We start from the raw sequence: 12,099 nt of genomic DNA, 5'->3' as shown, positions 1-12,099 counted from the left end.
GCCTTCGCGTGGCTTGTGGAGGGGCAGACGTGGCCTCTGGAGCAGGGTATGGAGCTGGCAGAGCCGGGCCACCCTTTGGGTGTGCTTGTGACATCCCTGAGCCTCGGTTTTCATACTTGTAAACTGAGGATGATGATACTGAGCAGGCCGGTAGTGGGGACTGAGCCAGGGGATGTGTGTGCGCATGTGTGCATTCATGTGTGCGCCTGTGGAGTTGTGTGTGCGCGTGTGGGTGCAGGTGGCTATGTGCGCGTCTGGGTATGTGTGTGTGCATGTGTGTGGGTGCGCACGCATGTGTATCTGTGTCTACGAGTGTATGGGTATGTGTGCGTGGGTGTGTACGCACGTGTGTGTGCGCATGTGTGGGTGTGTGCATGTGTGTGCACGTGTGGGTGTGTGTGCATACGCCTGTTTGGGTATGTCTGGATGTGTGTGTGTGCACACGCATGCGCGTGCATGTGGGTGTGTCTGTGTGCATGTGTGGGTATGTTTGCACACGTGTGGGGGTTGTGTGCGCATGTGGATGTGTGCATGCTGGTGTCGGTGTGTGCGTGCGTGTGGGTGTGTGCATGTATGACTGGGGGTGTACATGCGTGTGTGTGTGCGTGTGTGGGTGTGCGCAAGTGTGTTGGTGTGTGCGTGTGTGTGGGTGTGTGTGCGTGTGCCTGTGTTGGTGTGTGCGTGTGTGTGTGCTTGCATGTGTGGGTGTGTTCGCACGTGTGTGGGGGTGTGGGCTCGCATATGTGGGTGTGCATGTGGGTGTGTGCGTGTGGGTATGCTCGTGTGTGGTTATGTATGTGCACGTGTGGATGTGTGTGGTATGTACACATGCATATACACGTGTGCACGTCTGTGCGTGACATTTATGTCTTGGCCCATGTACAGTGTGTGCACACGGTCACAGGTATGGTTGCACGCATGCCACGTGTACATGTATGTTTCATGTGTTTGCATGAGGTGTGTGCACATGAATGTTTCATGTGTTTTCACGCATGCACATATGTGGGCACCTATGTGTGCTGGATTGTTACAACTGTCACGGTGCCCAGGGTACTAGGCCTGGCCCTTGGCATCTGGGGTCAGAGCGTGGTCTGTCTTGCAAGCTGACAGCCAGTGGGGCCCCGGCAGCAGGTGTCTCTGACGAGGGCACAGAGAAGGTTCTGGGAATGCAGAGGTGGCGGTGGGTGCATTAGGCTGTGGGTGCCAGGGTGGCCGAGAGCAGGTGGGCCTGAGGGAGCCATCAACCTGCGGCTGAGAGGCTGTGGGAACCCCCTCCTCAGCCCAGGGTCTTCTCGTGGCCATGAGGACAGGGCCTGTACTCACTGGTGTCCTGGACAAACCACCTCACTTCCATGGGCCCCAGTGTCCTCATCTGCAAAGTGAGATGGCAGTAATTCCTTTTTTTTTTTTTTTTAAGGCAGAGTCCTACTCTGTTGCCCAGGCTGGAGTGCAATGGCACAATCTCAGCTCACTGCAACCTCCACCTCCTGGGTTTGAGCAATTCTCCTGCCTCAGCCTCCTGTATAGCTTGGATTACAGGCTTGTGCTACCACGCCCAGCTAATTTTTGTACTTTTAGTAGAGATGGGGTTTCACTACGTTGGCCAGTCTGGTCTCGAACTCTTGACCTCAAGTGATCCACCCAAAGTGCTGAGATTACAGGCGTGAGTCATCGCGCCCCGCAAGGGGGGTAGTGCTTCTGATGAGGGAGGGTCTCTGGGTGGAGCTTCGGACGGCCGCTGTCAGATGGGATCCACTGTGGTTTCTGCGGCTCTGGGCGCTGGCGGGGGTTCCAGAAACCGCCCGCTTCTGTGGATTGGAAAACCTGCGCGCCGCCTCTCCTTGCAACCCTCTGGCTCTGGCTGGCTTGTGTGGCCACCCCCCACACCTACACATCCACCTTCAGGGGACGTGGCCTTGTGCTCATGGGCAGGCCTGCCCAGTGCCCCTGCCCACCTCTGCCCTCCACTGAGTCAGCACGTGGTGCTGAATGACCCCCCATGGCCGCCCAGCACTGGGACCAGGGCCTTCTAGAGGGGAGAGGGGACTCAGCAGGGCCGTGCCCCAGGGCCAGCTGCCTCAGTGCGGGGGAGGACGGGGGGTGGATAGGGTCTTGGGGCGGGGGAGCCCAGGGTGGCTGAGGTGGGGCCCGAAGGGGAGGTTGATGGGGAGGCTGAGGTCGGGCCTCCTGGGGCTGCCGTTTGCCCAGCAGGTGGCCTGTCCCGCCCCAGGGCTCTGCCGGCTCTGAGGACAGAAGTCCAGATCCTGGCCCCAAAAGGCCACAGAGAGGTTCCTTCACTCACCCAGTGTGTCCCATGAGGGAAAGGCCCGCCAGGAGACGGGCCAGGAGGGCGTGGGCGAGGGTGGCAGAGGGGTGTGGACTGATGCCAGGCAGGCACCAGATGGAGCCTGGGAGATGGGCACCATGGCAACACACAGTCCCGGAAGGCACTGGCTGCTGCGGAGGGCGGGGCCTGCTGAGTGCCTGTGAGCCTGTGCCTGTGTTCCTGCGGTATGAGTGTGAGAACACGGGGGGCTTACCCAATGTGCGGGGCGTCCTCACACGCATGACACGCACGCACATCCTGGAAACCTCACCTGGGACGACATCTGTTCACGGCCCCACCCGTTGGCTCTTCTCCACGTGCGGCAGAGTTGGTTTCCTGTCCCAGTAACCTGGGTCTTGCTTTGCGGGCCGCCCCTGCCTCCTTGTCCCCACAGCCCTGTCTGGTCCTCACTCCAAGCCGTCCTGTCCTGGGTCCTCTCTTCCCCGTGTGTGGGTGTGGGGAACAACCTGGAGACCCGAGCAGGAAGCCCAGGGTGCCTTCACTGTCTTCTAGCTCACGCCACCTCCAGGCAGCCTTCCCAGATGCCCCATTAGCCTGCAACCCTGGCAGAGCAGGCCAGGCGAGATCAGCTGTGCCACCTTGGGCAGCCCTGCTCCCGCTGACCCTGTTTCATCGCTGGTCCAGTGGGGTAGAGATGACAACAGCTTTGGGGGTGTGCTGGGCCAGGAGGTGGGGTGTTGAGGGGTGTTGGGAGCTGGGGAGCTGAGAAGCTGGAGGTGCCCAGTGGCAAGAGGCACTGGGGGTGGCCGGGAAATCTCCAGGGCCAAGTGGAGGATGGCCAGACAGAAAGCTCTTAGGGAAGGGCACGGATTGGAGCTGGGTGTGGCGGGACGGGGCAGGCCCAGGGGATGGAGCCAGTGAGTCAGTGTGCCCTCCCCTGCCCAGGGGACACCCAGGCTGGCCCCCACCGTGTCATCCTGTGGGCAGTAGGTAGACCGAACTTCTCGAAGCCTGGCTCAGTTCAACTGTCCTGATTTGGAAGCTGGGCTCAGCTCAAAACTCGGGTGTTGGGAGGAACGCTGTACTGTCAGTTTCCTCTGAGATGAGGGGCTCCGTGGACCAGCAGCTGCAGAAGGGGGTTTCCCCGCGGTTCCCAGGACAGAAACAGCACCAGGGGCCTGGCAGTGGGTTTGGCAAGGGGACAGCTTGGAGGCACGCAGGAGCCCTGCTGCCCACCAGAGGCAGCACCACCTTCTCAGGGACAGTGAGGTCCCCGCACCTCAGAGGCTGGAAGAGCCTTGAGCCCTCGCTGTCCGGAGCCTGATGCATGGCCAGCAGATAGCAGCCAGCAACATGGTCTCCTGTGTTTGAGGAGTCCGTGTCCCCTTCCCAGCCCCAGAGGGGCAAGGTGGGGTGACCGGCATCCAGGAGGGAGATGGGGGTCCCCCTGTAGCCCCTGAGACCCTGACTTCTCAGAGGGGTATCTGTGAACTCTAGAATTGGGAACTGGGCAGGCTCTGGCCACTCTGCCAACCCCGTGTCCCCCTGGCAAGGCCAGGGCAGCGTCCAGTGACTGACTGCAGGCTCTGGCCACCTGCTCGCCACACTGTGAGGTGTGGGGTCTGGGGCGAGAGGTCAGGGTGCTGAGGCCCAGCCTGGACTGGGGCTGCAGAGCCTGGAGCGGGGGCAGGGGCCTGGCCGGCCCTCAGCCATGGCCACTCTCACTGCGCTGCTCTCCCGCAGACGGCGCCCCGCTCAGCGAGCTGTCCTGGCCATCCTCCCTCGCCGTGGTGGCTGTGTCTTTCTCCGGGCTCTTCGCCGTCATCGTCCTCATGCTGGCCTGCCTGTGCTGTAAGAAGGGCGGCATCGGGTTCAAGGTGAGGCCTGGGGCCCGCGGGAGCTGCTATGGGATCCCGCAGGCAAGGCCTGTAGCGTCCACTTGACCCTGAGCTTCTCTCCTTCCCGGGGCCACCAAGGTGGCTGCTAGGTGGCCGTAGTCGCTGCGGGGCCACCTGGGGACCACGTGGACCCTGGCCCAGGGACTCCATAGCTCCTCCTCAGGAACCTGCCCCAGCTTCCCTGACTTTGAAGCTGTCTGTTGGGGAGTGATCTGATGCTCCCACTCCAGCCTGGGGCTGGGCTTGAGCCCTCATGGAGGCTGAGGACAGCCTTTCAGGGGGCGTCGGGGACTCTGGAGCTGGTGTGGGAGGGGGCTTGCCTCCCTAGAGGCCCCTGACTCCTGGTGAAGGAGCTGCCTCTGCAGGGGGCCCTCACATCCCTCCGAATTCAACCTGCAAAGGGAAGTCCGGGCTGCCCAGACAAGCTCCCCGCACAGATACCTTCTCACCAGTTGTCACCTTGCCCGGGGTATCTTCTGCCCTCTGGAGGGGAGGTGTGTGATGCTGGAGCCTGCCTGCTGGTTAGGGAGCATCACCAAGGGCAAGGCCTGGCCTCACTAGGCTGCCCTTCTGGAGGCCAAGGCCCCCAGCCAAGGACAGGTGCCGAGCACTGTTCCTCCCGCTGTCAACCCCCAGCCCACTTCCAGCTGTAACTCCGAGCAGCAGGGAGGGCCAGGCAGAGAGAGCCCCGGGCAGCACTGCCCACCCCTCCCGGAGTCTCCATGGGCCCCATTCCTGCTGATGAGCAAACGACATCTTGGCCTGGACCTCTGGTGGTTCACACCCGCAAGGGGGTCGGCCCCGTCCCTGGGCCAGAGGTCGGATTCTTACGCCAGGAGAAGTCGGAGGGGGAGGGGGGAGGCTTCGTTCTGCGGCGCACACAGCACCCCGTCCATATCTCAGGGGCGCTTTTCTACAAAGTGACCCGTGCCCCCGCCGGCGTCACCCCCATTTTGGAGACAGTCCCAGAGTCCTCCCTGCCCCGGTATGTCATGACGCAGAGTGGGCCAAGGATCTGGCCCTGCCCACTTGTCTCGCTGGCCTGGAAGGTGACGGTGCTGAATGTGGCCTTTTTGCCTTTTCCAAAGGCCACATTTTCCAGCCCATTCACCCTTCCAGAGCCCTCTGAGGTGGCCTAGGCACCGTCAACCAATGAGCAGCTGTGGGCCTGGGCAGCAAAGCTGTGGCCCCAGGCTGTGGGGTCTGCGCTCCTGCCCAGAGCCCCTACCCTGCTCTGGGGACGTGCCCCTGGACCTGCTGGCACCAGGGGCCGGGCCAGGCCGCGCTGGCGCCTTCCTGGGCATCCTGAGGCCAGAGCCTCAAGGTCTTGGCGGGGGCAGGAGTGGAGGTGGGGCCTGGGTGGGACATGTGGGGCTATTGTATCAGTGGCCCCTCCTCGGGGCACTGTAAGAACAAGGCCCCAAACAAGGGCTGGCCACGGCTCCTCCTCCTGCGCCCTCCTCACCTCCTTGGGAACATGGTGCCCGGAACATTCCAGCGCCAGCGTGCCTCTGGGAAGTCCTGCCTCCACACTGGGCTCCCTCCTGGGATTTGGGGGCTGTGCCGGACTCCCCGGTGGGAAGCTGTGCTGCGGGAAGGGGCTGGGCAGGCCCCCAATGCTGACCCTGTGCTACCTGATTGCACGCTGCATCGGCAGGACCCGGCCGGCCCCCGGGCAGCAGGTAATGCCTGGAGCCCGGGCCCGACCCCAGGGAGAGATGGCATCTGTGACCTGGGCCCCTCTACAAAGCCCAGATGGGCGGGGCCGGGGCTGGGATTGGAGGGCCAAGAGGGGGCTTCTGGGGTGGTCTCCTGGGTCCTGGGGAGGGGAGTTGCCCACTCGGCACCTGCATCCCCCATCCCCCGTCCCTGTGTGCTCCAAAAGTGCAGGCTGGGCCAGGCTTGCGGGAACACCAACAGAGCCACCCACCCCTCTTTTTGCAGCCCAGGGAAGGGAGGTGTCCCCAGGGTCACACGTGGTGTGTGAGGAGCCCAGGCCTCCCCTCCCACTGCACTTGCCTGTCCTCGGACTTACCAGCCCAGGTGCTGGCCAGGATCCAGCGGGAAGTCCCTTGACCCATACGAGCCTCAGTTTCCCCACCGGGGCACCGGGAGTTGTGAGGAGGCAGAGAGGCTGTACCGAGTGCTCCGGGATTGCGGCTGTCACTGTGTGCCCGGGGCCTTTGCTTTCAGCTGGCCCAGGACTTTGGAGACTTTGGCTCTCAGAGCAGGAATGTGCCCTGGACTTGGGGGTGGGGTCTCCCCTGTACAGGTGTGGCCTCTGCATTTCAAAATAGCAGCCTGGCAGGGAGTGGCCCAGCCCTAGGCTGCACGGGGCCAGGCTCTTAAGGAGTCCTGGGAGCTCCGGAGGTGGTGCGGCCACCAGGCAAAGGTCCAGGGCTGTCGGGGTGGATGGCGGTGGCAGGTGGGCTCTGGGCTCCCAGGCACCCAGGAATGCTCCTTGTCCCCGCAGTGGGGGGGTTGCTTAGTTGCTTCTCCCACAGGACTGTGGGACAGGGGGCGATGGAATTCCTGTCCCTGAAGCTGCCCCATGGGAGGGTGGAACCCCAGGCAGGGCCCGGGGTGAGGGGCTGCTGGGGATGCGGGTGGTTGAGAGGTGTTGGGAGCTGATTCTGGATGGGCAGGGCCAGCTGGCCTCAGTGCCCTCACCTCGGTCCCTTGGTTCCCTGCCTCTAGGCCCTCAGGACCCAAGGTGGGGCTCAGCCTGGGCTGCCCACCAGGGAGCAATGGGGGAACTGAGGCCAGGCCAAGGCGCTGGTGCCTACAGCTCATCACACCCTTTCTGGAGTCTGAGATGGGTCCTCTTGGCTCTGGGATCTGCCTCTGGCCCCTTATGGGACAATGGAGCCCCTGGTGGGGGGCGTGGGGGGTCAGCAAGAGGAGACAGATAGAAGGGCAGTTAGCAGGGGTGCTGGGCCGTTAGCCTGCAGGGGTGGGGGCTCCAATTCTGGGCCAAGTACCCCCTCCTGTCCTGCCCTGGGAGCTCGGCCCTGGAAGAAAGGGGCCTGGAAAGGCCACACCCTTCCTGGACCTGCGAGAAGCCCTGCTCACGCCCGGCCCGGCCCGCAGGAGTTTGAGAATGCGGAGGGGGATGAGTATGCGGCTGACCTGGCACAGGGCTCCCCGGCCACGGCGGCACAGAACGGGCCCGACGTGTACGTCCTGCCACTCACGGAGGTCTCCCTGCCCATGGCCAAGCAGCCTGGGCGCTCAGGTGAGGGCTGGGTGGGGAGACGGGGTGGCCTCCCTCCGGGGCCCAGGTGCTGGGTGTTGGGTGTGACCTGGGGGCGCCAGGGAGACCGGAAGACTCAGCTCTGGAGTGGGAGCAGCACGGGGCTGGGAGTGGCCGGTGGGGTAGACGCAGTGTGCGGCCCTGGACTCCCTGTGGCTGTGTCCCAGGCTGCGCTGTGGGGCCAAAGGTCCATGTACCTCTTTCTTCTGGGCCTGGGGGCCAGCCAGGGGTTGGCAGGGTCTGGTACAGCCCTGGGCCTCCAGCCTCCCCTGCCCAAGGGCTGCTATGCACAGGGGCAGTGGTGGGCACTGGGGCAGGGGTGGGCACTGGGGCAGGGGTGCGGGCTGTTTGGTCCTGGACACGGCCATGTGCTGGGGGCAGGGACTCTTCTGCAGTCCAGGGATGCTTGACCCCAGATTCCTGCCCCCTTGAGCGCCAGCCCTTCAGGGACACGGACTCCATTGTGCATGGCGGGAGGAGGGGCCCTGGTGGGGCCCCTGTGGGCGGGTGGTGAATCGGCCTTTCACTCAGGCTGGGGGGAGGGGCCGAGGGGTGGGGCTGACCCAGGAGTGCAGGTGCAGGCAGGGCCCTCAGCCACAGCCTCATCTGCCCCCATCTTAGGGTCCTAGGCCGACCACTCACACGGGGTGGACGTGCTGGGGGAGGCTGGGGGTGAATGGCCAGGCTTCAGGAACTCCCAGTTCTGTCCTGGAGCCTGGGTGGTGAGTGGGGGTCCCTCCAGAACCATCAGATCTCAGGCCCCCTCCCAGGAAGCTTCCAGCCTGGGGCTTCCCCCATCACTGCCCACCCCCAGCTCCTCTGGGAACACAGGCAGGAGGGGTGTCAGGCCAGTGGGAGGGGCCCCTGCCAGCCCTGTTGGGGCTCTGTTGGCACCTGGGCCTGTTACCACAGTGCCATGAAGGCTGCTTCACCTGCTCTGAGCTGTGCCTGGCTGGATCCTGAGAGCTGGCTCTGAGCCGTGCCTGGCTGGGCCCTGCGAGCCTCGCCTTCATCGTGGCAGCCTGGCACCCAAGGCACTGGTCTGGGACCTAGAGAGGGCTCTCAGCCCCCAGCTTCGGAGCCAGGGCCTCAACGCCTGTCCTACTCTGCCCCGTCTCCTGGAGGACAGGTTCCCAGTTAGGCAGGAATCAGGGCTGGCACTTGAGCTGTGAGCACATCTGTGGCCGGGCGCGAAGGACTGCAGCCACCCACTCAGCGCGCGAGGCCCTCTGACATTCCCGGATGGCTGCGGGGGTCCCTGAGCCCTGTGCTGACCTTGCTGGGAGCTGCCAGGGACCATCCACGGGGCTACTGCCCTTGGGTCCAGGGGCAGGTATGTGCCCCTGCAGATTCTCCGAGCCACCTCTGGAGGACTGTCCTGGGGACCGGGGTCGGCGGACAGGGACCTGGAAGAAGGCAGTGGTTACTGTTTCTCTACTTTTGGAGCTCTGGTTTCAGTTTTCCGGGGGGCATGTGCTTCTAGAGAGGAGAGAGACTGGGGTGAGGCCAGAAGAGCAGCCCCAGAGGTCAGCGGGGAGAAACCTGGGCAATGGCCCCACCCGCTGGGGACTGCAGAGAAGGACGGCCGCCTCCGGCGGTGCCCAGGGCCTCTGGACTGTCTCAGCACCCATGGTCAGGACCCCCACACTTGCTCAGGGACAGTGTGGGCCTGGACGCCCCAGGGTGAAAGAGGGCTGTCCAGACAGGCTGGGCTCGGGACACAGCGCCCGGTGGGCCCACATGCTCCGTTCTGCCCTGCCCCACCTCTACATTTTCTGGGTCTCTGGGCCCTGGAAGGAGCCCCCTCCCCCTGGGCTCTCCTGGCAGCTGGGCTCAGACCCAGCCCCGTCAGCCCTCTGGGCAGTTGGCGTGGGAGCAGAATTCGGGGAATCCCTCGGGGCGTGGGCAGGCATGAGTGGGCTCTGCCAGCGCTGGCCCCTTCCTCCTGGGCCTCACTGACCCTTCCTCCCGCTGACCTCACCCGGCCTGGCCCTCGGGGAGAATGGGCCAGTGTGCTCCGTGCGGGGTTGTGCCAAGCAGCCCCCAACAAAGGAGCCTTTGGTGTGCCTGGCGTGGGATGCCAGCCTGTGGCAGGGTGGGGGTGGGCCGCTGCAGTGCCCTCCCTGTGCCGTGGCCCCAGCCTCTCGCTCAGCCACACTGCCTGCCTGGTACAGCCCATGTGGCGGGTCCGGCTCCGGGCCCTGCTGTCCCTCGCCCAGCTATTCCGGTGGCTTCAGGCACCTTCTCCAGACCTATCCAGAAAGATGCCCGGATGGAGCCTGCAGCTCCGTGGCTTTTCTGGGAAGCAGCGGCCCCTGATCTCGAGAGACCCTGGCTCCTGATGCTAACCCCAAGGCTGCCAGCTGGTGCTGGGGACTCAGGACAGTTTCCCAGAACAGGCCAAGCGGGCAGTCCCTCTAGGGGCCAGGTGAGGAAGCTGGGGGGTGCGAAGGCCGCACTGGGTCCCTGAGCCCCCTGCTTGGTTACAGTGCAGCTCCTCAAGTCCACGGACCTGGGCCGGCACAGCCTCCTATACCTGAAGGAAATCGGCCATGGCTGGTTCGGGAAGGTATGTGTCCCACCTGGGAGAGAGGGCTGTCGCCTGGTAGGCAGAAGGGACACAGGGATGCAGACCTGCTCTTCCTGGGAGCCACCCCAGCCCCGAGGGTCCCTTCTCTGGCCCCTGGGCCCTGTTGGATCCCTCCTCAGAGTCTGGCTGCATCCCCTTCTCCCTAGGGGGTCCTGGGAGGGAGAGGAGCAGGCTCTTGGTCCTGGCCTTCCCCCGATCCTGGCCTAAACGAGACAGCTGGGTCCCTCTTCCTCACTTCAAACCCCCAGAGAGAGAGAGAGAGAGAGAGAGAGAGAGAGGGCAGCGGGAGACTTTGGGGAGAGAATAACACAAAAGACTCAGAATATTACAGCCAGAGGGTCACCGGGAGGGGTCCGGAACCCACACCCCGCACTGCAGTGAATGGACTGGGCACAGGAGGAGAAGGGGCCTGTCCTGGGGGCCGGGGTGGGGCGGGTGGGAGAAGAGTAAGGCCTGGAAGCCGGGGCCTGTGGAGGCGGAGCAGCCGCGGGTGACGCTGTCCCACAGGTGTTCCTGGGGGAGGTGAACTCTGGCGTCAGCAGTGCCCAGGTGGTGGTGAAGGAGCTGCAGGCCAGCGCCAGCGTGCAGGAGCAGATGCAGTTCCTGGAGGAGGTGCAGCCCTACAGGTGGGAGGCCATCGGGCACAAAGGCCCACACTGTGCGACCCCTTCCTCCCCCTCCCCTGCTCGGCCCGCCTCCCCCTCCCCTGCTCCTCCCAAGTCAGGGGCCGCCTGTCCACTCCTGCAGGGCCCTGAAGCACAGCAACCTGCTCCAGTGCCTGGCCCAGTGTGCCGAGGTGACGCCCTACCTGCTGGTGATGGAGTTCTGCCCGCTGGTGAGCTGCTGCCCAGGGGTACCTGGGGCCTTTGCTGAGCCGGGGCCCTCCCTTGCCCTGCCAGTGTCTGGTGCCACCCCCTCCCTAGGGGCCTCACATCCTCCCTAAAGCCAAGACCCAGGGACCCTACCCCACCGCCTTCCAGAGGAGGCCATGGGGAGACCCAGCCTCACTGGGGAGGGACTGTGGGGGCTGGGCACAGGACAGGCCTGGGCCGGGACTCCCTGCACCCCTGGGGAGCTGCCAGCTGCTTGCTCACCTGTCTGTGTGCCCTGTGGTTCAGGAGGAGGCATCCTGGGCCAATTAGGGGCCACTGCTCCATTGGGGCTCCACGGCCTCACTCAGGCTTGAGTTTGTCATGGGGGACTGGGGATGGCCACTTCCCCAGGCTGCCTGGAGTCCTGGGCCTGCCCATCACCACCACCCCCCAGGGACCCACCCCCGCCAGGGACCTGCCCCCCACCCCCTTGCACATACACAGCTCCTGCACTGAGCCGGGCCTGCCCGCGGCTGGGCTGGGTCCCCGGCTGGCTTCCCTTGGGACAGGGGCCCTCACACATTGGCGTCTGGACTCCTAACGTTGGCCCTCCCAGGAGCTGAGCTTTCGGCAGGTCGGGGCTGCCGACCAATCCTCGACCACCAGCCCCAGGCTCCATCAAGCAGATCCACCGGGGCCCTGCGTTTCTCTCTGTACCACAGGCCAAGGGACTCCTGCTGCGCAGGGCTGGCTGAGGGGCAGTGGAGAGGGAGCCTTCAGTCCAGCCCAGCCCTGGTGGACACGGCCCCTCTCCAGGAACGGTTGGGCGTCAGCCACTGTGCAGGGCGCGGGGCTGCTCTGGGCAGCTGCTGTCCGTCAGCTGTGGGTAGGGGTGGAGGAGTTGGGGAGGTAGGCAGGGACCTTCCAGGGTGGCCAGTCCCCAGTCTGCTGGTGACTGCGCCATGCCCCCTTTCTGCAGGGGGACCTCAAGGGCTACCTGCGGAGCTGCCGGGTGGCGGAGTCCATGGCGCCCGACCCCCTGACCCTGCAGCGCATGGCCTGTGAGGTGGCCTGCGGCGTCCTGCACCTGCATCGGAACAACTACGTGCACAGGTGAGGGCGGGCGCGGGCCAGTGGCCAGGAAGCCCTAGGCCAGGGCCCCTCCCTGCTGTAACCCTTGGACTGGGGCCCTCTCTGGGCCTCGGCCCCTCCCCTGAAGGAAGGGCGTAGGGGCGGGTCCTGCCGCGAGGGCCGGCCAG

The 12,099-nt window shown here is 64.8% G+C and overlaps 1 protein-coding gene across 7 annotated transcripts in view; it reads left to right on the top strand.

Annotated features, from left to right (window-relative positions):
- Positions 1-12,099, top strand: part of LOC105469289 (apoptosis associated tyrosine kinase) — a 45,731-nt gene that overhangs the window by 25,687 nt on the left and 7,945 nt on the right. For 4 of the 7 annotated variants that reach the window (XM_011720152.2, XM_071081796.1, XM_011720154.3 and 1 more), the window contains exons 2-7: positions 4,031-4,164; positions 7,276-7,420; positions 9,928-10,007; positions 10,536-10,654; positions 10,776-10,863; positions 11,820-11,953. In XM_011720152.2, the coding sequence (XP_011718454.2) occupies positions 4,031-4,164; positions 7,276-7,420; positions 9,928-10,007; positions 10,536-10,654; positions 10,776-10,863; positions 11,820-11,953 (700 nt within the window). Of the gene's footprint in view, positions 1-4,030; positions 4,165-5,842; positions 5,868-7,275; positions 7,421-8,567; positions 8,772-9,927; positions 10,008-10,535; positions 10,655-10,775; positions 10,864-11,819; positions 11,954-12,099 lie in introns of those variants that run through there. The other 3 variants (XM_011720156.3, XM_071081795.1, XM_071081797.1) reach the window with 3 other exon arrangements.

Source organism: Macaca nemestrina, chromosome 17 (assembly GCF_043159975.1).
Source record: "Macaca nemestrina isolate mMacNem1 chromosome 17, mMacNem.hap1, whole genome shotgun sequence".
Taxonomy (NCBI): Eukaryota; Metazoa; Chordata; class Mammalia; order Primates; family Cercopithecidae; genus Macaca; species Macaca nemestrina.
This window is presented reverse-complemented; position numbering and strand designations above follow the sequence as displayed.